At 48.6% G+C, this 21,840-nt stretch overlaps 10 protein-coding genes and 2 non-coding genes across 12 annotated transcripts; 7 read left to right on the top strand and 5 right to left on the bottom strand.

Moving 5' to 3' along the window:
* Nucleotides 1-299: 299 nt before the first annotated feature.
* Nucleotides 300-2,381, top strand: BCR38DRAFT_457276 (uncharacterized protein; the record flags this gene model as incomplete). The annotated part of the gene is made up of 2 exons (XM_040862021.1): nucleotides 300-1,362; nucleotides 1,603-2,381. 2 exons carry the CDS (start codon nucleotides 300-302, stop codon nucleotides 2,379-2,381), a joined length of 1,842 nt encoding a protein of 613 aa, XP_040716155.1.
* A 1,665-nt stretch (nucleotides 2,382-4,046) lies between these two features.
* BCR38DRAFT_t163 lies at nucleotides 4,047-4,149 on the bottom strand. Its single transcript has one exon. It is a non-coding gene; the product is annotated as a tRNA-Thr (tRNA).
* A 375-nt stretch (nucleotides 4,150-4,524) lies between these two features.
* BCR38DRAFT_310417 (uncharacterized protein) lies at nucleotides 4,525-5,370 on the bottom strand (the record flags this gene model as incomplete). Its single annotated transcript, XM_040854648.1, has 2 exons — nucleotides 4,525-4,947; nucleotides 4,996-5,370. Coding segments are annotated over 2 exons (798 nt in total), but the record flags the coding sequence as incomplete, so codon positions are not given.
* A 1,082-nt stretch (nucleotides 5,371-6,452) lies between these two features.
* Nucleotides 6,453-7,919, top strand: BCR38DRAFT_341091 (serine protein kinase; the record flags this gene model as incomplete). Its single annotated transcript, XM_040855838.1, has 3 exons — nucleotides 6,453-6,673; nucleotides 6,739-7,313; nucleotides 7,387-7,919. The coding sequence occupies 3 exons, from the start codon at nucleotides 6,453-6,455 to the stop codon at nucleotides 7,917-7,919; spliced, it is 1,329 nt and encodes a 442-aa protein (XP_040716153.1).
* An 854-nt stretch (nucleotides 7,920-8,773) lies between these two features.
* On the bottom strand, nucleotides 8,774-9,374 carry BCR38DRAFT_431598 (uncharacterized protein). The gene has a single exon (XM_040860113.1). The coding sequence runs from the start codon at nucleotides 9,290-9,292 to the stop codon at nucleotides 8,789-8,791; it is 504 nt and encodes a 167-aa protein (XP_040716152.1). The 5' UTR covers nucleotides 9,293-9,374; the 3' UTR covers nucleotides 8,774-8,788.
* A 545-nt stretch (nucleotides 9,375-9,919) lies between these two features.
* BCR38DRAFT_431596 (uncharacterized protein) lies at nucleotides 9,920-10,847 on the bottom strand. Its single transcript, XM_040860112.1, has one exon. It carries the CDS (start codon nucleotides 10,829-10,831, stop codon nucleotides 10,151-10,153), a length of 681 nt encoding a protein of 226 aa, XP_040716151.1. The 5' UTR covers nucleotides 10,832-10,847; the 3' UTR covers nucleotides 9,920-10,150.
* A 1,303-nt stretch (nucleotides 10,848-12,150) lies between these two features.
* On the top strand, nucleotides 12,151-12,865 carry BCR38DRAFT_341998 (uncharacterized protein; the record flags this gene model as incomplete). Its single annotated transcript, XM_040855916.1, has 2 exons — nucleotides 12,151-12,386; nucleotides 12,442-12,865. 2 exons carry the CDS (start codon nucleotides 12,151-12,153, stop codon nucleotides 12,863-12,865), a joined length of 660 nt encoding a protein of 219 aa, XP_040716150.1.
* Nucleotides 12,866-15,394: 2,529 nt separating this feature from the next.
* Nucleotides 15,395-16,325, top strand: BCR38DRAFT_431594 (uncharacterized protein). The gene has a single exon (XM_040860111.1). It carries the CDS (start codon nucleotides 15,605-15,607, stop codon nucleotides 16,262-16,264), a length of 660 nt encoding a protein of 219 aa, XP_040716149.1. The 5' UTR covers nucleotides 15,395-15,604; the 3' UTR covers nucleotides 16,265-16,325.
* A 116-nt stretch (nucleotides 16,326-16,441) lies between these two features.
* BCR38DRAFT_342332 (P-loop containing nucleoside triphosphate hydrolase protein) lies at nucleotides 16,442-18,080 on the top strand (the record flags this gene model as incomplete). The annotated part of the gene is made up of 2 exons (XM_040855936.1): nucleotides 16,442-16,593; nucleotides 16,649-18,080. Coding segments are annotated over 2 exons (1,584 nt in total), but the record flags the coding sequence as incomplete, so codon positions are not given.
* A 137-nt stretch (nucleotides 18,081-18,217) lies between these two features.
* Nucleotides 18,218-19,154, bottom strand: BCR38DRAFT_431590 (uncharacterized protein). The gene has a single exon (XM_040860110.1). The coding sequence runs from the start codon at nucleotides 19,124-19,126 to the stop codon at nucleotides 18,410-18,412; it is 717 nt and encodes a 238-aa protein (XP_040716147.1). The 5' UTR covers nucleotides 19,127-19,154; the 3' UTR covers nucleotides 18,218-18,409.
* A 361-nt stretch (nucleotides 19,155-19,515) lies between these two features.
* On the top strand, nucleotides 19,516-20,929 carry BCR38DRAFT_431589 (ATP synthase subunit C-domain-containing protein). The gene is made up of 5 exons (XM_040860109.1): nucleotides 19,516-19,776; nucleotides 19,850-19,884; nucleotides 19,944-20,035; nucleotides 20,094-20,402; nucleotides 20,460-20,929. Exons 1-5 carry the CDS (start codon nucleotides 19,716-19,718, stop codon nucleotides 20,566-20,568), a joined length of 606 nt encoding a protein of 201 aa, XP_040716146.1. The 5' UTR covers nucleotides 19,516-19,715; the 3' UTR covers nucleotides 20,569-20,929.
* A 370-nt stretch (nucleotides 20,930-21,299) lies between these two features.
* On the top strand, nucleotides 21,300-21,424 carry BCR38DRAFT_t174. Its single transcript has one exon. It is a non-coding gene; the product is annotated as a tRNA-Gly (tRNA).
* Nucleotides 21,425-21,840: the final 416 nt, after the last annotated feature.

The raw sequence follows: 21,840 nt of genomic DNA, 5'->3' as shown, positions 1-21,840 counted from the left end.
CCAAATTTTTACAGCTCCAGCTCCATCTATAGATTTTGCCTTACCAAACGGCAGCCCTGCCACGGGTAAGCTTTCCCATTGGTTCGGCCTCTTTTCGCTTTGACCCGAGCGACGTGTGGCGCACCAGTGGTGCACGTCCTAGCGTGCTAGCGATGCATGAGCTCCAACAGTTTTTCCACCTGACGTCTCTTGTGTCTTTGAGCTCATTGTTTGAAGTACCTGTATAAAGTATTGACAATAACTCACCTCGAGTCAACTCAGGTCCACCATGCTCGTGTCCAGGTCCAATTGAAGACAATATGGTAGCGAGACGGGCAATATCAGCAGCGGGCTGCACCCACTGCCGTTTGGCTGTTCTCAAGCTTTTCGTCGCATCCTCCACCCCCACCCCATTCATTCGCGCCCGGTCATCTGCATCATGGCATCCCACCCTCGCAAGTCGGACGTCGCGCGCCTTTTCATCTGCGCCCAAACCCATCGATGTCAACGAGGCCAAAGATGCCGCCCATGACTCCCAATTGCAGCTTGAGGACCAGCTTCTTACGCCAGACAGCCAAGACGTTGTCGAGCAGCCTCCGCAGTCAAATGATGGGGATACTCCCTGGTATCTCCAGGTCGAGCCTCCGCGACACACAGCAGCCACCGAACCGCCACCGCTTCCGGATATCCCCCCAAACTCACCAGCCCTCTTGGATCCGCTGGTCAAGTATGCGTCAGAAGAGATGGGACTCGACGAGCTAACTCTTCTTGACCTAAGAGAGCTTAACCCCCCGCCCGCACTAGGCGCCAACCTATTCATGTTGTTTGGCACTGCCCGCAGCGAGCGTCACCTAAACGTATCTGCTGGCCGTCTCGTTCGGTGGCTGCGAGTGCAACATCGTGTATATGCCGACGCCGACGGCCTGCTGGGCCCCAACGAGCGTAAGACGAAGCTGAGGCGGAAGGCCAAGAAGGCGAAATTGCTAGGTACAATGGGCACCGATGATGCCGACGACGGCATCACGACCGGTTGGATATGTGTCAACCTTGGTTCCATAGATCGCGGTGGCGAACAGGCCGCCGTTGTCAGCGATGATGGTCGCGTCGCCGGGTTTGGAGTATCCCAGAAGGGCTATACCGTCGTTTTCCAAATAATGACGGAATCTCGCCGGGCTGAACTGGGGCTGGAGACCCTATGGCAACGAACCCTTTTGCGCCAGTTAAACAAGTCTGACCCGGCAGAACACTCAGAGATGAGCGTCGAGAGCGAAGTGCACCCTCTGGAGCAAGCCATCCACTCTAAAGCCCCTAGCCATCAATCTATTGATCCTAGGGACAATAATGGGTGTCCAGGCCAGTCGCGATCTTTCTCTACTTCTACGCGTTTGGCTTCCTCTGCGTATATGCAGAATATCTTCAGGGACGACAAATTACTGGACCCTCTGCTCTTGGACCCTGTCGCTCTGTCGCAGACACTCTTGTACGACGGACATGCTAAGTTACGTCTCACTAAGATCTTGCGTGTTTATCTCGAGAATCTTCCTGCTAGGGAGGCTTTGAGGACGCTAAAATCTGAGGTATTTCAGAAGTTATCTTCCCTAGCTACTAGGAACCTCCTCGCAGAGCACACTTGGGCGTTTCGGCTTGCGTCCGAGGCAGTCAAGGCCCGTCAGTTTGCTACAATGGATCTCTCAGATGGGCATCTGTTACTTGGAAACACACGACAATTGATCAGTGAAATGCGCATTCATGGCATTTCGCCGTCTCGACAACAATATCTTCAGCTCATCTCATGCATTTATTCACCACTTGGACCCCCACTCAACGAGCAGACCAACCTAGCTCTTGAACTGTTGGAGTCGCTACACTTGCGGGGCGAGCCAATCATTGCCAACGACATTGTCGTTACAATAATAGAGGCTATTTCCCGGTGTAACAAGCCACGCGAGGAGGCCGAGGATCTTCAGCAGAGGTTGGAGGAACTGATGGTGCAAGTCAAGCTACCCTGCATGGATGAACCCCTACTCGTACGACTGATGGATGCGTATGCCCGCCAGGAGAACTGGGGCAAGTTTTGGGAAACGTGGCGCATACCTGCTCGGTTTCTTCGCCCACGCTCCGCAGCCATGTACATCCACATCTACCGACTAATGGCAGCTACGAAGTCACGTTCGTTGTGCATAGATGCCCTGCGACGGTGTTTCCAAGAGATGGTCATCGAGAACCCTCCAGTTCGTCCCATTGGTAACGTTCGCGATGCCATGCTCGATTGCATTCGTGTGGCGGACCCCCGCGCTGAGGAAGATGCGGAGAGGATACCGGCCAACGCCGTCGGGCCTATGCAACGAGTCGCAAACCGGGAGTTTGTCAAGTTGGTCAGAACTATCAAGAGTCTGGGTTAGTCTTGCACTGCGATGGACGGAATCGGCTAAGCTATTGTCGCTGTTGAAAGTCAGCTGCTTAACGTGTTCCTGGATGACCCTACACCAGTATGGCGGTCCTCGACAGAATCCGGCGTGGGGCTTCGGAAGCTGAGTGAGTGCTGCACACCAAACTTACAGTGCCATATGTACATTATTACGCGTGAAGAGGCGTATTTGCTGTTTTTGTGTACAAATCAGCTGCGAGAGTATCAGTAGCCACTGTACTATACTGAAAAAATTCATCGAATAATAGCGTGAGACCTTGAACGCTTACACGGTCAATCATAGGCACTGGCGATACCTCCCTTTTCGGGCAGACCACCGGCGTGAAAAGCTATTGTGACATTGCACATAATATATATGCTAATTCTAACGCGGAGGTTTGGAATGGATGAGGATGATAGACTCCGACCAGTCTTTGCAGTTTACCTTCCGAGGTCGTCATCCAGAATTTCTAGATCGTTATCATGGCCTGGTTTGGAGCCGATACTTCGAGCTTAACCTAAGCCACGGGTTCGAATTCTATCAAATATACCCACCCTAGCCTATCGCTCTTCAGCTTATTGGTCTTTTGACATTTCAATTTAGAGTAGCTACTTCGAGAAAACCTTATAGTCTTTTAGAAACTACTTCAGATAGTAATCAACAAGTTATGCAACCCGAAAGTCGCTGAAGGATAATCTATACGAAGACCGATAAAGGTAACTTAGTTATCGTACTCGAAAGAGAGAAAAAGGCTTGAACGCTGTTTTCCATAGCTATGTTATCAAAGGTCTTTATCAAATATACTTGAAGGTACTAAAAATATCACCTCTTATTAGTATATATATAACCTCTCCCCTAAGACACTCCTCTGCAAAGTGAATAAAAATAATAGTGTATAAACGATACCAAGATTTCGCCTAACCATAATCCCGAACCTATCCTCATGAAAAACGCATAATACTAACCCTGCCTGAACCACACCCAATAGCCACGGTCGACTGAAATATAAAAAATAATATTAAATACGCCGTAGGTGTTAACCCTCGGTACCTCTACAAGTACTCCCTTAAGGGGCTATAGATGATATAGCGGGCCCTTAAGCCGCGTCGGGCGGTTATACAGGTAAACTTGTAGCCAAACGACTACTAAACCTCCTGTCCCTCCCTAAGTCTGTGCTACAACCCCTGCCTGAACTACCGATAAGTGTGGTAATGTGGCACTTAAATTCGTCCTCAGGGGTGGGATGCTGCTGATGTGCAGAAGATGCTCGACTATTTTTTTGTCGCGACAAGTCGTAGTATCTGCTAATTAGGGTTCTCGTCGAGCGTATACATCTCAACCATACGCTCAAGTGGATAGACCGTAACGTGGTCAGACGCTCGCAAGAATCGCGGCGAGAGGGCGTGCTGCGCGCCTTCTATCGTGAGGGGACGGGTTCGCCGACGAGCGTTATCGGAAAGGCGAGGTCCGATAAGGGGTCGGATTAACGATTCGAATTCTGGACCGGCTGTCGAGTTATATTCCGCCGACGTAGTGCTTGACGGTCGACTGGCTAGGATGCTCGTAATCCTAAACTGCACCAATCTCCCTATTATCGCTAGGTAGGCGAAGTCAACAAGGTGGGCAGCGCGCCGTAAGGGTTGACTAAACCCCCTTGTGTGTCAGCTGCGGGATTCGAACCCGCGACTCGTCACCGACCCAAGTGGGCGAGGCTCAAATCGGGACTTATCTACCAGCGAAGTGACCAACTACACCAGCCGACTGAGGGGCTACATTGGAGGATTTTGGGGGACAGGGGGGAGCACTGAAATATACATGAGCATAATGGCCGGAAGTCTGGTGCCAGCCAGAGAATCCTCTGTCCATGGAGTGTGATCCAGATCTGGTCTGTACTGAGACCATATCCGAGGCGGTGGCCTTGAATAGAATGAGGTAAAACCTCGTTCAGTGGAGATGAGTTAGTAATATCACTAATCAAACCAGACTCTTGCGAGGCGTAAACAGCGAAGGCACCAACTTCAGTGAAGACATACTGGCTATTGCTATCGAATGCGAGAGTTCGTGATGCAGAACCCATATCGACTGTTTTCTGTAGCGCGCCCGTGTCGGCCGCCCAGAGCTTGACCGTGTTGTCGTCCGAGCCCGAGGCCACGAGCCGGTCGTCGGGCGAGAAGGCCACCGACCAGACCGTACCGCTATGGCCCTCGAGCGTCTGCTGCAGCGCGCCCGTGTCGGCCGCCCAGAGCTTGACCGTGTTGTCGTCCGAGCCCGAGGCCACGAGCCGGCCGTCGGGCGAGAAGGCCACCGAGCTGACCGTACCGCTATGGCCCTCGAGCGTCTGTAAACAGGCACTCCAATAATCTTCCACTATTGGTTTTCTGATTATCCATTTGGGCTCTTCCCCTCGAAATGAATTCCGTACAACACTACAGTTGGGGCTGAGAACCAGTGCCGACACATATACTTGGAGTGGGTTGCCAGTAATCACAACGCTGTGAGATTGGATGAATCGTAGCGCATCATATACTACTTCAGCTAACCCTGCTGCGCTCTCTTTACCCTAAACTCTATTAGAGTTCGAAATGGTATATTGCGAGTAAGTACGTACCTTAAGTAAGCGCCGTAGTTTGGACATAGAAGAGACCCCTTTCGGTATATCTCTAAGGAGACCGAGAGACTCTAACCAATGTAGATAGCTTTTTTCGAAGAACTTTTGGATTGCGCCACCGTCTTGAACGTATTCTTCGAATTGTAGGTTCGCAGAGCCCCCTTCGGCTAGATGATCGACCCAATAGATACAAGAGTATCGTAAAGGGGATAACGGATCGGGATTTGGAACTTGAATTTGGTCGACAGAGATGCCGTCCTCACGTAGATCGTATATATCACGTCGAAGGCCCTTGGATAGAGCGTCAGTCGATCTTGAAAAGATGGAGGAGTGTTTCCGGCCGACACCATCAGGGAAAATTGTATGGGCCGCATTTGTGACTAGAAAGTCTTTCGCCGACTGATCCACCCAGAAGTATTGGAGGCCATCGCAGACAGCCTGCTCGCCGCAAAACAAGATCTTCTCGTAGCCAATCTTATTCCTTCCAGTACCCTCCATAATATCCTTGAAGGTCACCTCTTCGTTATCGTCCCCCCAGGTATGTGAAAGGACGGCGTATCGGGGAATGTTACGGATGAAGTTGGTAAGAGTCAACTCGCCACCAGCCGAGAGCTGAAGGAGACGCATCGTCGGGATGGGAAAATTTGGAACACTATTAAGGTCGATCAGTTTGCATCACATCTGACAGGCTCGAACAGGACTGTTGGCTTCTTACCATTGTCGAACGACGAGGCTGGGCTAATCACGAGACCTGCAAGTCCCCCCAATCATATGTAATAGATAGCCGGCGCCGCCTTAGGACGCGGGGTCGTCGACGTACTGGTAAACTTGACGCCATTTTACGGCTGCCTTCTTTGCGCTGTTTGAGGTCGCTGGTAATCATCAATATTTGGGATTCGGTTTTGACGGATTGGGTACATGAACAGCAAGTTCCGAAGAAGAGTTTGGGAAGGATCAGGACTGACAGGTGGGGCTTTAGCGTCAAAACACGCCTTTTATTAACGATGCTAACGCTCATATTACGTGATAATACCCAGTTTAGCATAATTCTATATAAGGACCATTGCCGCAAGTTGATCGTTATCGACAAATGATAATTCTACAATCTATTTCGCGTCTACTTGTCAACGGGTCCAATAAGGATTCAATAGAGGTGGACACCTAAACTCGGCCACGAAGGCAGTTTTGAGAATACAGTCCGCAGGGACCGTACGGTCTAGCCTTACGACGTTTATCCATCACCGCTATTGGGACAGTCATGAGTTGATAAGCAATAAACGGCGCGGCATTATAAGCATCAGAGCCAACCTGATCTTTTCCTCCGATTAGACCTTGATCGGTTTGCCGAGCAACTCTCAAACAGCATCACACTGTCTTTGGCACGGAAAAACAACCGGCGAGATCGCCTTATCGTAGAGAGCAGCACTCAACAGCCCATCAGTCCGAATTCCAAGAATATGGAAACCTCTCCCCCTCCTACGCCGCCGTCACGTGCTCCAAATGATCACGAATGGCGATTTAAACAGATGACCTCGCCTTGTGAATGGATCGAGGATTATCGGCCGGGAGGCTACCACCCGGTTCATCTGGGTGACCTTTTCAAAAATGGCGAGTACAAGATCCTGCGGAAGCTTGGCGAGGGCTCCTACTCAACGGTTTGGCTGGCCCGAGATCTGAGGTAAATTGATTTCCGTTTGCGATCTGCCGGTGACACTGTCGATCCACTTTGCTAAAGCCCCTAAGGAATAGTAAATACGTCGCAATAAAGATATTGGTCGGAAGCTCGGAAACGACTTCAGAGCTGCAAATCTTGCGCCACATCACGCAAAATGCACCAACAGACGGTGCCCGATACATCACACAGCTTTTAGATCATTTTGAACACCACGGTCCTAATGGCGTCCATAAATGTCTGGTGTTCGAGCCTATGGGTCCAAGTGTGAATACTATGGTCGAAGAGCTGCCTCAGTTCAAACCTCGCAAGTGGGGAATGAAGATACGCTACCCGCCCCAGATGGCAAAGAACATCCTCAAGCAATCTCTTCAGGCCCTGAAATTTTTACATGAGCATGGTATAGCTCATGGAGATTTCCAGCCGGGGAACATATTCTTCGCTCTTGACAATATTGACTCGAAGCCTGAAGTTGAGTTGCGGCAGAAAGAAGATGTACAAGCCAAGTCAATCTCTGCGCCCGTACAAAGACTGGATGGTAAGCAAGACCGATGGGCTCCTCGGTATCTCTGCATCGCGGAACCCTTAGTGCCTTCCGCGCCTTGCGACGAAGGTTTTAAGATTAAACTCGCCGATATGGGTGGAGGTTAGTATATCCCGGTGCGAGCACTTTACGTAAATGTCTTCATAGTATGTTTACTTACGTCTGTTTCGAATAGCGTTTTTCTTCACTGACCTTCCGAAGAAGCTGGTCACTCCACTCGGGCTTCGACCTCCTGAGTTGGTTCTGACCGGAGAGGTTCACAAAACCATTGATATATGGAGTTTCGGTTGCCTCACTTTCCAGCTTATTACCGGACAGCCCCTTATTTGCGTACCGTGGTATGAATCGGAATCCGACCAAGATGACGATCACCTGCTTTCCCTCACAGCCTGTCTTGGTGCCCTCCCCAACAAACTCTATCGGGAGTGGAAGAATTCATCATTGTACTTCACCCCCGAAGGGAAACATTTCAATTGTGCGCTCGGAGGGGTGGCAGAAGGGGCAGAGCCATTTATGGTTGAGCAGATGTCAATGGAGGAGTTGTTTGATCAGGCTGGTCCAGATCTAGGAGAGCAAGAAGCTTGCCAAGTAAAGACACTTATTCGATGGATCTTACAGTACGATCCTGCGGAGAGACCCACGCCTACGGAAGTTCTGCTACATCCGTGGTTCTCTCAGGACGAGACGAAGAGTGGTACATTCAAATAACAGTCTCTATATTGTCTTAGGCATCCACTGTGGCCTTAGGCCACAACACCTGTACCTAGAGTGATTCCATAGATCTGGGAGCTCACAAGCTCCCCACCTTAATACATCACACTTCTCACAAAGTCCACCTGAGAGATATTGTACTGCCAATGGATGAGCACAGAGGATCGCCGTAAAGGAAGTCACAAAATAGGAGGAGTAAGAAGTATATCGAGGCTGGAGAGATCTCATATGATGATGGAGATCAGTTGGTCAATAATGGGAGAAAACATGAGGTCCAAGAACCATACAAGAAATGCAACTTGTACAAGTGAGATCAAATTAAAAACTGCGCCGATATACTACGTGCTCCTTGGAGCTTTTCTTTCCTATCGCCAAATCCATTCATTATTACTGTTTCCTAGGGTAATTTAGTTGTCCAAAATGTACGCCCAGATTTGGGACTTTGCCAGTAAAAGCATCGAGCACCACCACCCAGTCCTTGCTCTACCCAGGCTTCCCGGTCAGTTTTGACTTCTTGCTCCTGCAGATTCTTGAAGCAGATACGAGTTTTACATCGATAGGTTTCTATTCAGAGAGACTCGCCTGCTTCCGTTTGTTGAGAGCTTGTGCCGGGCAGGGACTCATCTTCGGCTCTTTCGAAGGTGTTAGGAGGCACTCTACTTTTTCCTGATTGGCCCTGCCTTGGGCGAGTCTTTAGAGTCGGAAATATATGCAGGAAAGGCTAGAAGCCTCGTTGCAACACATGGGCAGCATTTCATTCTCGGCACAGGTGTATGGCTTGCTATCCTCGATAGCTGGCTTGGAAAGAATGGTCGGCCACCGATCACGACAGGTCAAACGTAGGTCCATACAACGGAATAATCATTTCAAATCCTACTTATTTTATGCATAGTAGACTGCATCACCATCTGTCCGTCGATGCCCAATCTTTTCAGTGCCTTATCATCGCGCCCATAACACGTCAGTCGACCTCGCAAGGAAGCTATCTCTGATGTCGCCATATCCAGTATTTCTGATCTGGTAACTGTTTTGGCGTCCTCCTCAGAGCTGTCCGTGCCGTCTGAGAGAATATTGTACAGTCTTTCGAATGCTTTAGTCAACCTATCTCGGTACTTCATCTCGGCTTGATGATGGACCTTTCGCTTCTTGCGCTCTTCTTCGTTTGCAGCTGGCTTTGCATTCTTAGACTGTCGGGAGGCGGATCGTAATCTGGAGACCGTCGGTAATAGCCGCGCTGATGGGTTGTCTGGCTGAATAAGACCGATATGCTGAGGACTGACGCTCATATCTGTTGAGCTCCATGGGTAGTCCCACGGTCGATCGGGCTCTGGCGGAAAGCACCCCGGCGTTGCAGTCGGCCACGACGACATAAAGGTAATAGAGTCTCGAGCTACGGTTGGTTGAACAAACTCGGAAAGATTGACCTAAACAGTGTAAATAGGTTAGTATAGGACTCTCCAGAGTGAAACTGTAGATAAACAAGGTAAATGTACCATATGAGAGTGCGGTATGGTCTCGGCGGAATCCAAGCTGCTGTGCGCCATCTCGACGGCATGTAATTGTGTGATATCGACTGACCGACCTCAAGTTTAATGTTTCCCTCTTATTCTAGACTCCCAACGCCCAAGTCAGCCTCACGGATGCCCGACGGTTCCCAGTGGAATCACCTTGCAGGCCTCAGTGTGAAAGCATCAGTCACCAAAGTCGCATTAGCCGCTATATATGGCGCAGTTGCCCTCAGATATGCCGAAACAGGGATGGCCACTTGTTCATGCGGTCGTTGCCCAGAACTCAGGCACGGCCACGCAGGGTCTTAAGGACCATGCATCAATTAGATGCAAGGCTAATGTGCAGTCACAGGCGTATCACTAGGCTCACCTCGGACTTGATCCAATCGTTTTTCACTCTGATATGACATGATCTTTAGCTAGAACATGGGGAGTATAACTACGCGATTTGGTACGAGGCTGTGGCAGACGAGACCGCCAGAGTAACCCCCTGGAATGGCCTTGACTATGATGTTCGCAGGCGAGGAGACCTGATAGTTCGTTGGCCGCCAGCATAAGACAACCAATAACTCAAGATGAATCATAAAAGTCACCGATTTAATGGCACTAGACACTGCTCCACCATAACCACAATAAGTCAAGAAGATCAGCAGGTTTGGGCTAGCTAAGAAACACGACCACAATTTACACACATGTATTTACTTAATCCTTGTCCATTCTTCATAGTTTGATTCTGAAGCAACTGGTGAACCAAGACCATATTGAGTCGTCGTTGGCATGCTCCCCATCTCGGGATCTTTCCTTCACGAAGAACCTGATGGTGACTAGTGACGGACGCATGCTTGAATGGGGTGGTCCAGCGGGACGTTGTGCGAGCAGGCGAGTCTCGATGGTAGGAGGAATGGTTGAATAGGGAGGCGGGCCAGTGGTGGATCTTCCAGGGAGCCGAGGCTGTCTATCCGCCCAACTGATCCAAGACTTGATGAAATGGTTGCTATACTCCGTTCGCTTCTGAGCAACCGAGTAGCCTAATTGGCATGTATATCTTGCAAGAAGATAGATGATCCAAAAGCGCTCTTGCTCTCCCGGGCAATCGTGAGGATATTCAACAGACGTGAGTTGTCTAAGGAGGCGGTCAAGCTGGCCTAGAGTCGGCTCTTCCTCCTCCAGCTGTTCTCGGAAGTCGGCCGCTTTATGGGAAACTCGGTCAAGAAGCATGTCGCTGCGATCACGCAAGTTGTTGACAGTGGGCTCATCCTCTAGATTCTCCGGTCGTATATCCAATGGGCGTTCAAGATCTTGGACGCGTGCGTTGATGTCCAGAAGGTGACGTAACGTCTTTGGTCGCGGTATATCGTTGATATGATGGAGTGCACCAAGATTAGATATGAGTTGATCCATTATGGCCGTGATGCGGATGGTGAGTGAGTTCGAAATTCCAAGCTTTGAGTCTCTATTTAAGTAAGAGGCCTTACCAATCATGCAAGGGGCCCCATTCCTAGCGCCTGAACAGCGTTGAATAGGGGATCAGGTACCCGAAATGTGGCATCGGCGATCTCTAGGGATGAAGGCGTGACCATAACCTATGGCTGGCCTTTCTTTGGACCGCTGACCTCCCGGTCTCCAGTTACATGAGGTTGTATTTTCCGTCCCACCTCATAGAGGTTAGGGTTCATCCTGACAGCCGATACGGAGAGACTTGGTCTATACAAGTTGCCAATAGTCTCGTGATAATGCTTTCATGTACCACGCCGCGTTACAACGCATTAGGGGCGATGGAGAATGGTCGCCACCGCTGCCAATATTAGCAAGGATAATGCAGAATGGTATTCCACTTATCATGCCTTGCGCTTGAATCGACAGAAGGCTGAGGCTCCATGTAATCTTCTGTCTCTGTACATCCAGCAAACCCCGCATTGTTTTGCTATTCATGTCCAAATACCTTTCAGGACTATTGTTACATTCTGACCTTCGTGTTTCCAAAGCGTTATGTCGAACCTAGATGTGACCATGATACAGAGTCTTAAGGACCACGCAGAAACCAGATGCCAGGTCAATCTCTGGTTACAGGCATATCCACAGGCTTACCACATACTTGAACCAATCATTCTACGCTCTATGAAAGAAGCCGAAACACAGTTCAGCGTTTAGATTATTAACTACGCGAGGTGGGGTGACGTTGTGGCTGACCAAGCACTTGGAGTCGCCCCTGAATCGGCCCCTAACCGCAGCATGTGAGGAAAGGGTGTGTCGATCACGAGGATATTCTCCAGCAAGTTCATTGTGTGTTATTTTATCTGGGCTACAATCACGCTTCTGCATTCTTCGTTTGCGATAAAAGCGTATTCTAACGCATCAAAAGCATCACAGCTGGTCAGAAAGACGAGAATGAATACAATGCGTATCGGTCATATGTTATCAGCTTCAGTTAAAGAGTCCAGTAAGGACAGTGTTCCTCTGGCCTTAACCCTGTACGTGGAAGATGCCTTCCCAGCTGTTTTCTAGTGCTGAATATTCCCAGACCTGAGCCGGTATATGGACCGACAAATAGCGTCGGTGTCGAATTGAATCGACTATGGGCTTTGCGAACGCTTCACAATGCTTCAGCACTACGGCCACGAGGGACGACTGACCTTATCTTACCCTCGGAGTACCAGACTGGTCAGAAAAGACGAGCTTTATTGCCACCTGAAGAAAGGCCTTCTCCAGCATCGAAATATATGAAGGCTCTCCAGGACTCTACTTCTCCCGCCTCGTTATCCGGCTGTATTGGTGTATCTGAAGACAGAGCCAAGAGCAAAAGCTCCATCGATGGCGAGTCTTTCGAAGGCTTTCCGTCTGGTGTTGCGTCAAGTACATCCGTCATTGCACAACCCATCAAAGCCGACAGGAAGCAAGAGCTGCTTTGCATATGTTGTAGCAAGACTAGAAGATTTGATACAGAGGAGAAGCTCAAGTAAGTTGTCGCATTTAACCCAACCAGGATGTTTCATATTAACAAGCGGACTTAGCGAACATATCGCAGAAAGACCATATCATTGCACATTTTGCGACCTCAGGTTCACGAGCAGAAACGACGCACGAAGGCATAAGGATAGCATACATGTCCGAAAAGTCAGCTGGTCATGTTCGGCTCTCTCCAATGACTTAGTCGCGTTCCGTGAGACTCATCCAGGAAGATTTCAGTGCGGCTATTGCGGGCTAGAATTAGAGTTGGTCTATGACGGCACTGATGGCAGCCTTCAATTGACCGAACAGCACATTTCCAACCTGCTACAACACCTCAAGGACACCCACCGACATCGACTTTGCCCTCTCAACAAGAATTTTTTTCGGCTAGATCACTTTCAACAACATATCAAGCACAGCCATGCCGCGAAACCTGGGAATTGGTTATACACCGTTGAGAGAGCTTGTCTAGTACCCCCTGAATGAGGAAACATCTAGCAAGAGTGAGAATCGAGGGAGCTGGAGTTGTCAGTGGAAGGTCGACTTGTGGCGTTCAGCCGCATGAACGGTTGTCCACATAGTAGGGGTTCTGTCGGTATCTAGCATCTCTCCACCTCCGAAAGTATCCTAGGCTTTGCACCCTGATCTCTTTACATCCAGTAATGAGTACGTGGATAAGCCTTAGACCGCCAGAATTGAGGGCCATTTCTGGGCTCAATTCGGGCCTGCTTGACTCTGGCAAAAGGTTACCGCTTTGGTTATTGTGCAGCATGGGCATACCCAAGTCCTGGGCAGTGAGGATATCCGCCGGTCCATGCATACATTCCCGATGGGTGAGACCGGCTCGGGCTTGAAAAACCGTTCACAAAATATGATAAAGCAAAACGTCAGGACCAACTGACAATATAAGTACCCTCACGCCTCGACGTAGCTGGCAAATATAACGATGTTACACTTAGGTCTTAATTACAAGCCACAAGAAAGTCTTTGTCAAGTGGTAACCCTCGGATAAATCATAATGAACCACGTCCAAAGTCATCGGACTGCTGTACCCCTCCTCCATTGAGCTTAGCCTTGTAAAACCACGACGACTCAATCTTACACAGTGTTTTCTCAACCGACATTTCATCCGTTAAGTCCAGCCGTTCTTCTTCGGTCGTGTCAAGTGCGTGGGTGACGAATCAGCTTCGGCTTTCAGGGGGGGTGATATCGCCAAGTCGATCTTTCGACTCTACATGGTGATGGAGATAGGGAATCGGAACGTCGTCAATATATGTGTGGGTTGCCATGTTGAGAATGGTTTAAAGGATTTGAAACTATTTTGTGAAGAATGTTCATAGAATAATTCGATATCCGCTATAACGAAGTGTGGTTTAATGAGTAGAACGTGATGGGTTGAACACACTCGTATTATTATATACTTACAGTTTGGCCATTGGGAACGGGCTCTATTGAGTGCCGCAATATGTCCAAATCGTTATTTATAGATTGATAACAGCAGACTCTTTTCGTCCTGCTCTGTATCTCTCTAGTGTGACTCGGTATGCCGAAATTAGCCTGTTATATTGACGGCTGGCGGGGCTTCCGGCACTGGAAGCGACGTTGTGAGCCGACTACAGTAAGGCAGTGCTTTTGGGTTTTAATGTGCCTTATACTCGATGTAATAACGGCCTAGTCATGCGGATGCTCCATCCACAGCCACATGTTAGGAGCTTGAGGCAGTTTATATTTACCATTCTTATTAGTATATAAGTGGCTATTTACAATCAACCCAAAATGGTTTATATTTATCACTTTAAATGACTCCTCGCTATTTAGAAAGTTTTAGCAAGATTTATATGCTTTTCTCGATATTAAAATAATAATTAAGGGTGGCCTACACCAAAATTTCAGTATTTCTTATAAGTCTCGATGATGAGCAGGTTCAACAGGATCCCAGTCACCGAGACAACGTGGATAAAAACCCCTTAAGGTTAGATACTCTCTAAAAATCCGGCATAAGCCCAGACACGAGGCGGACACTTGCCCTGGGGGTTAATCGCTTTTATAAGTCACAAGGTTGATGCTAACATCCGATATAAGTTATTGCTGCCAATACTTATTAAGACATAATTTCTTAGATTCTGAAGAAAAGAGTATGATAAAGGTCTAGATCACCTGACCTCCAGTAGTAGATAGGTTGATTAACATTTCCTAGCTAGCAGCCAGGACACAACACTTTTATATCACTTTTAAGATGTCCATCAGAGTGAGCTTGGCCGCTTACGACACCATAAGAAATCCAAGGTCTATCTTGTGTTTATTATCCACTATATGTCATGCCATTCCAAACATAACTATAATCAGAGTGAATACCTCAGGACCATAACTCTTATAAATTGCTTAACAGTATAGCACCAGCGCACAGCTTTGGGGCCCAATTAGATTTACCAATCCCCTTAAATGATCTTAATCATATCATATTATCTGCTACGCTCCTCGGCTTCGTCGTCTGAATCCCAGTTATCTTCAAGATAACAGTCAGGTTCTCCGTCCGATAAATCTGAGTAGGAGCTAGACGAATCATGCGCAACTTGAGAGCGTTAGTCTGTTCCGGTTAAGTCGACGGTACTGACTCACTATTGAAGCCGTTAAAAGCACTTTCCAACACGTTTATATTGTTATTTGCGGGATTGACTGTCGCGGACCCTGCCGAGACAGTGTTCTAATTGACTAGCATCGAAGCGTCTTCAGTGAATTGCCTGTAAGCGGGCATAATAATCGTCTGAAACCAAACATTATTATTGGAAAGATCATTCCGAACAATGTCGGCCGATGTCACTTTCCACAGGCAAACTAAATGGTTTCCGTTGAAAAAAGGCCTCAGTAAGCCTTGGGGGCCATACGCGCTCCAGCCTCCACACCTAATGCAGGAATAACAGCTCCTCGCCATCTGATTGGATCAATAGTTTCCGGCTGCCTGAAGCGCTAATTGAGTTCCTGCATTGTAGTCAGTCTCTCTCCATCGTGGACCTCCCTCTCACACTCTTCCTTCGATACACCCCTTTTTGCTTTCCACACGTCAGGCCTACATTCGCTATCTTGACCAGTCTTGATTTACTGCCGGGTTGATCTGGCCTTGGGACCGAAGTGTCTCGTCCAAGTGTCATTCTTAAGCTGTAGCCTACGATTGATCTACCCCCCCACGTGTTATCCATCCTCTTCCGATATCTACAAGCCAGACTCATGTCCGGTGCCGAAGCCACAGCCGTTCTAGGTGTCATATCTTCGGTGATTGCAATTGTCGAAGGGATCAAAAAAGTCTACGATGCAGCTTCGAGTGCAAATGGCCTTCCGGAGGCCTTCCGCGAGGTCGCAGGACGTCTCCCAATAATCACGGGTATTCTCGAGTCCGCAGAACAACATATACGTGATGGACAATTGGATACAGCCTTGTATGAGAAGACGAAGCTTCTGATTGAGAAGTGCAAAGAGAGAGCGATGATACTGGATGGCATTTTCCAAAAGGTCCTCCCAGCAGGTGATGCCTCACGTTGGGCTCGGTACATTGGTGCTGTAAAGGCACTAGGCAAAGAAGGGAAAGTGGAAACGTTGATGAAAGGATTATTGGATGATTTGCTACTCCTAGCGAGCAGGAATGGACTGGAAACCGCCACGGCTGACCAGGTCGATCAGCTCGGGAAGGCTATCGAGGATTTATCAGGCATCGAACCCTCGATCCCCGATTCTGAGTTTCGGGAGACCGCATTCGCGAACAACAATTTTGGCACAGGGCCTATGACAGCCAACAATGTCGTGGGGAATCAAAAGTTCCAGGCCAACTACGGAACTGGAAAACAATTCCAAGCCGAAACCCAAACCTTCCACATGGGTAAGGACGATTAGATAGTCCAAAAAACGTGTACAATTGTTAATACAAGGTAGAAAATCAACGTGTCGACCGTCAAGCATTCGAATCAAATGTGCAGAATTTTATCTCCCAATCCTTTGCTCTGAGTAAGTCCCTAAGAAGCGTCATTCCCGCCGTCTTCCGACCAATACGCTAATACCGGGTTCAACCCAGAACGACCAGAAACCCCACCAAACCCATCAGCCATCATCCCCTTCGGCCGCGACCTAGACTTCGTCCAGCGAGGAAAATTCCTTGATCAGATCCACCAAGCATGTACCGAACCAGATTCGCGGATAGCGCTCGTCGGCTTGGGTGGTGTCGGGTACCTATCAACGTGCACCCTGACAAACAAGAATAAGGAGCTGATTACCAAGCAGCAAGTCACAAATCGCTATCGAATACGCGTATCAAGTCCGAGAGCGATCGCCCGAGACGTGGGTCTTCTGGGTCCACGCAAGCAACGCAGCCCGTTATGAGCAGAGTTTCCGCGAAATTGCAGACTACCTAAAAATACCCGGGAGGCAGAAGCCCAAGAGTAATATCTTCCAACTTCTGGGCAGCTGGTTACGTAACGAGGCGAAGGGCAAGTGGATTCTCGTTCTTGATAATGTCGATGAGCCCAGCTTCCTTCTCGAGGATCCAACCGCGGCCCAGAATGGCCAAGCGAGTGGCCTGGATAGTCGGAATGCACAACCACTTCTGTCGTATCTTCCACACTGCCCAAACGGATCCATTCTTATCACAACCCGAAGCCGAGATGCCGCGCTTAAGCTCGTCGAATCGCGGGACATAATCGCAGTTGAGCCTATGGACCAGGCAGATGCCTCGGCACTTGCCCGAAAAAAGCTTGAGAAGGACGAGGATAAGGAGGGTGCAACAGCGCTCGCTGTAGCGCTCGAATGTATGCCGCTTGCTATTGTTCAAGCAACGGCTTACATCTCCCAGAGGGCGCCACGTTGTACCGTGCAAGATTACCTCGAAAAGTTTCAGAACAGCGATCATAAAAAAGCTAGTCTTCTCAAATATGAAGGCGGACAGATCCGGCGAGATTACGAGGCAAAGAATTCGATCATCATTACGTGGCAGATATCTTTTGACCATATCCGTCAATTCAGACCGTCAGCAGCTGACCTGCTATCACTGATGAGCTTTTTTGATCGTCAGGGCATTCCAGAATCTCTACTTCGAAGTCGTAGCGAGGAGAGGCGTGTTGTGCACGATCACGACAGTCCCAGTACGGATGACACAGATATCGAAGATATCGAATCAAATTCCAGTGACGGAGATGGATTTGAAAACGATGTGGTTACATTGCGAGACTACTCGTTCATTTCTATCAATAAGGACAAAACCAGCTTTGAAATGCACAGCTTGGTACAAATAGCTACGCGAATATGCCGGTGGGAGGCGGCCGAGAAATTATTTATAAAAGTAATAAAAAGGAACAAACAAAAGCTGGGCGCGGACCATCCAGATACACTGACCAGCATGGCCAACCTAGCATCGACATATCAGAAACAAGGCCGTTGGAAGGAGGCTGAAAAGCTGGAGGTGGAAGTGATGGAGACTCGCAAACAGAAGCTGGGCGCGGATCATCCCTCTACGCTGACCAGCATGAATAACCTTGCATTGACGTTACATGGTCTCGGTCAGCACGCAAAAGCAATATCACTCATGAAGCGTTGCCTACAGATAGGAACACAAAACTTTGGGGATCAACACCCAAATATGTCGTCTTCTACCAGGATATTAGCCCGATGGGAGGCTGAGGCTAGTTTGAATGATATTGGTCTTGGTATGGACGAGTAAAAATGATTTTGGCAGATTGCAGAGAATCGCCAGAATCAAGTATTGCCTGGAGGCTCGTTGGAGACGGGTTTTTACTGTTGTGTATAATATGACGATCATTGTTCATCCGTATAATTAAAATCATCTTTCAATTTAGCCTCTATCATAACGTTTACGGATATCCCTCACTATACAATGCGTGCGGTCAGTCCTATATAAAACGATCCAAGCTAAGAGCTGATTACGACCTATTGTTAAGGGTTCCATTGAAGCATTGCTAGGGTAAGATATGTCAGAAGCCTGCTCCTAAGTTAAAGAAAAGACTATGATTATGGAACTACGTAATTGATCTATGGCATCTTATTGGCAAGCATCTGCTCCTGAATGCCAGCGAAGTTCAAATCCTGACCATTTTCGAATAATACCATTCCATTTTGAATGCCTGGCTGAATCTGAATATCTATACAAGTCGTATAAACCTCCATACGGCCCTGAGGGACCATACCAGTCGGGATAGTCGGCCATTCCCAAACCCAGTAGAGCGTATAGTTATCATGTATGTTGGTGGGGAGTCGCAAATCGTTCTGGCACCACAGATCGGCCCCTTGAGGGTCCGTGGGAACCTTGCTATAGATCTTCTGGCGAGCCAAAGAGATCGACCCGTTGTTGATCTGATAGCATTGGCCATCATCGAAAGACCGGGTGGCCAATAGAACCCCCCTTTGATCCCCTCCAGTTCCACATGCGTTCCAGACGCGGTGGATAGAAAGAAGACGATCATCCTTAGAAGGCGATGAAGTACCGTAAATGAATATGGTAGAGTTCCTAGGTTTGTGTGGCGTGTTCTCAGGAAGAGTAACATGCCCGTTCTCCTGATACTGCAGGGCGATAAAATCACCGGGCGACGCCTGTAATGGGGGGAAGATTGCGTTGGATTGCCCGGCCATCTGTTGGGAGTCCCGGCAAATAGGATCAGAAGCCAGGATTCCTAGGTTGGCATCCCGGCCAGGAGGCGGGAGTAGGTATTGTTGTTTTAGGTCATTGAATGCTGGGTCAAGTCGGGACATGGCGCCACGGATGAACCCCGGATCTCCGACCATGGTCCCGTGCAGACCGAGACGCCTCACTCGTTCAACCCACGAATGGGCGATCGCAAGCGGTAGAACCAAGAAAAGTGATTTCACAAGCATGGTTAAATATGCTTTCTTACGACGCTACTCTACCTTACGAATATTTTCAAGATCATTCACTTTATATATGCGCTGGACAATAGAAGAAGCAGGCCGGATCTAGACGAAGCCAAAAGCTGCACTGTTCAATTATGTCTGTTGAGCAAGCCACATTAGTCGGGGCTGCACTCATACCGTTTTTCCCTCCGTTTTCTCTGCATAACTGTTCATAATTTCTTACGACTCCGACTGATCGGGGCACGTGCCTGACAATTGACTGAGCCGAGCCTGAGTAAAAGCGGCATCGGCGCTAGGCCCGATCTGGCCGAAAAAAGCTGCCATGGACATTCAACTACCAGATTGAAACCGCAAGCTGCCTGCTCGTTACATCGCGTACTACGGAGTATTTCCTTGAGCTTCCCAGCTACACAAAAGCAGCCAACTCTCCTCGAACCACCTCCACAACTTCACAGGCCAATCCGTCAAGATGGGTGGCTTTACTTATGGCGTCGGAAGCGCCACGACAGCTTTATTGATCGTTGCACTTTGTAAGCCATTCTGGAGGCTTCTTGAGGAAGAAGAAGAGCAAGGGAATGCCGATGATTGACTGACTGCCAATAGACATGCTCTTTACCGGCAGTGGTGAAGCCTTCAATGTACGTCGCGACTATATCTCGATGCCCATTTTCCGAATACGCATCTGATTATTGTCCAGGTTGGAGCTTTCCTCGAGTCAGTATCACCATACGCTTGGGCAGATCTCGGTATCGCCCTTTGCATTGGTCTCTCAGTCGTCGGAGCAGCATGGTACGGATCAATCGAATCCGATCTTCGCCAGCTATTCATTCTAATAATATTGTCACAGGGGGATCTTTATCACCGGCTCGTCCATTCTTGGCGCAGGTGTCAAGGCGCCACGAATCCGAACCAAGAATTTGATTTCCATCATCTTCTGCGAAGTCGTCGCCATCTATGGTGTCATCATGGCCATCGTCTTCTCGAGTAAAGTCAGCTACGTTGACCAGGCCGGACTTGCCCACGGCGATAGCTTCTACACCGGCTTCGCGCTGTTCTGGGCAGGCTTGACTGTAGGAGGATGCAACTTGATATGTGGTGTTGCTGTTGGTATTAACGGCAGTGGTGCTGCTTTAGCAGATGCCGCCGACGCCTCGCTGTAAGTTGCATGAATAAGGGGTTCTAAGCGCAATTCCATATCCTGACATGCACGCAGCTTCGTCAAAATCCTCGTTATCGAAATCTTCAGCTCTGTGCTGGGCCTGTTCGGCTTGATCATCGGCCTTCTTGTCTCGGGCAAGGCACTCGAATTCGGCCACGCGTAAGGAACCTTCGAACCGAAAACTCGAATAAATGGGAAAGGGCACCCGCTGTAGGTACTTATGCATACAAATCCAACTGGGATTTCTTGGCGTTCGGAAGAGGTTCAACGAATCGGACAGTGCATTGTACCGGGGTAATATATCATGGCCGCTGTATCAATGTATCAATATGACGACAGTTCAAATTCCAGAAAGTTGTCTTGGTTATTTGGACTGCAGGAGGTGATAGCGAAAGCCTACAATACAAGTTGTCCTAGTTCAAGTATACTGTGAACCGGCAATTCTGTCATTGACGTGTTTAGACACTCCCCTATTTCCATGCCCATCTTTAGAGATGAGTCGCATGCACTCCATCGCTCGGCCTTATTTATAGTGAATCAGTCCTTGTCTACAACACCAACAGTTCCTTCTTGTAATATCTGATGAGAAACACAAAGCCCATGCGGCTTATTGCAACACAATGGTCATATCCAACAGTCATATTATTTCTACTATCAGTCCCTGTACTCTAGTCCTACCAATCTTATCCAACCACAGTTCCCATTATCTGACATATCAACTTTGACTCGCATGCCTCAAACTAAAGTTTCCACAGCATCGCCACAAAAGCAAAATCTTACGAAGCATACTTCCCTAGTGCCACGTCTCTACCACCCTCTTCCTACGGCAGAGCTAGCTGGCTCAGACATCAAGTACTGGAATAACTGATCAACCTTCCAACGGAGGGTACCAAAGGCCGTGTAGTGTATGGTATGCACGCCCGATGGCTTCCATGTCAAGTTGCTGCAGGTTCAGAGCCGTGCCTCTTGGTCATGATGACAGCCGCGGGAGGTGGCGGGTTCGAATCTCGCCATGGCTAGCACAATATATATACCCTTTCCCTTTTGTATTTGTTTTCAGTTGTTACAAATTACTTTTCTTCGTCTTCAACCTCTCTATACGGTAGAAGTGAAATATTTTTGTGTTGTATGTATGTAGCACATGGGTATCTAAGTTATAAGTTGTTGTTTTTCACTGTTTTACCCAACCAACTCTAGGCGGAATCGCCCTCGAGGTGTTGAAAATATTGAGTCATCCATATGATGTTATATTGTATTATTATTATTATTAAATACGCCGTAGGCTCGAAGCCCCCGGTACCTCTACTAGTACTCCCGTATGTCAAACCGTGCCCTAATGGCTGGACTAAATACATACGCTGCGTCGTCGGTTCGCCCTATTGGCGACTGCGTTGCGTTCACTACCATACTACGTTGGTTCTCAACCTACCAACAA

Source organism: Pseudomassariella vexata (assembly GCF_002105095.1).
Source record: "Pseudomassariella vexata strain CBS 129021 chromosome Unknown BCR38scaffold_6, whole genome shotgun sequence".
In the NCBI taxonomy this organism is placed as follows: Eukaryota; Fungi; Ascomycota; class Sordariomycetes; order Amphisphaeriales; family Pseudomassariaceae; genus Pseudomassariella; species Pseudomassariella vexata.
The sequence above is the reverse complement of the archived record's forward strand: the minus strand, read 5'-3'. Positions and strand labels throughout refer to the sequence as shown.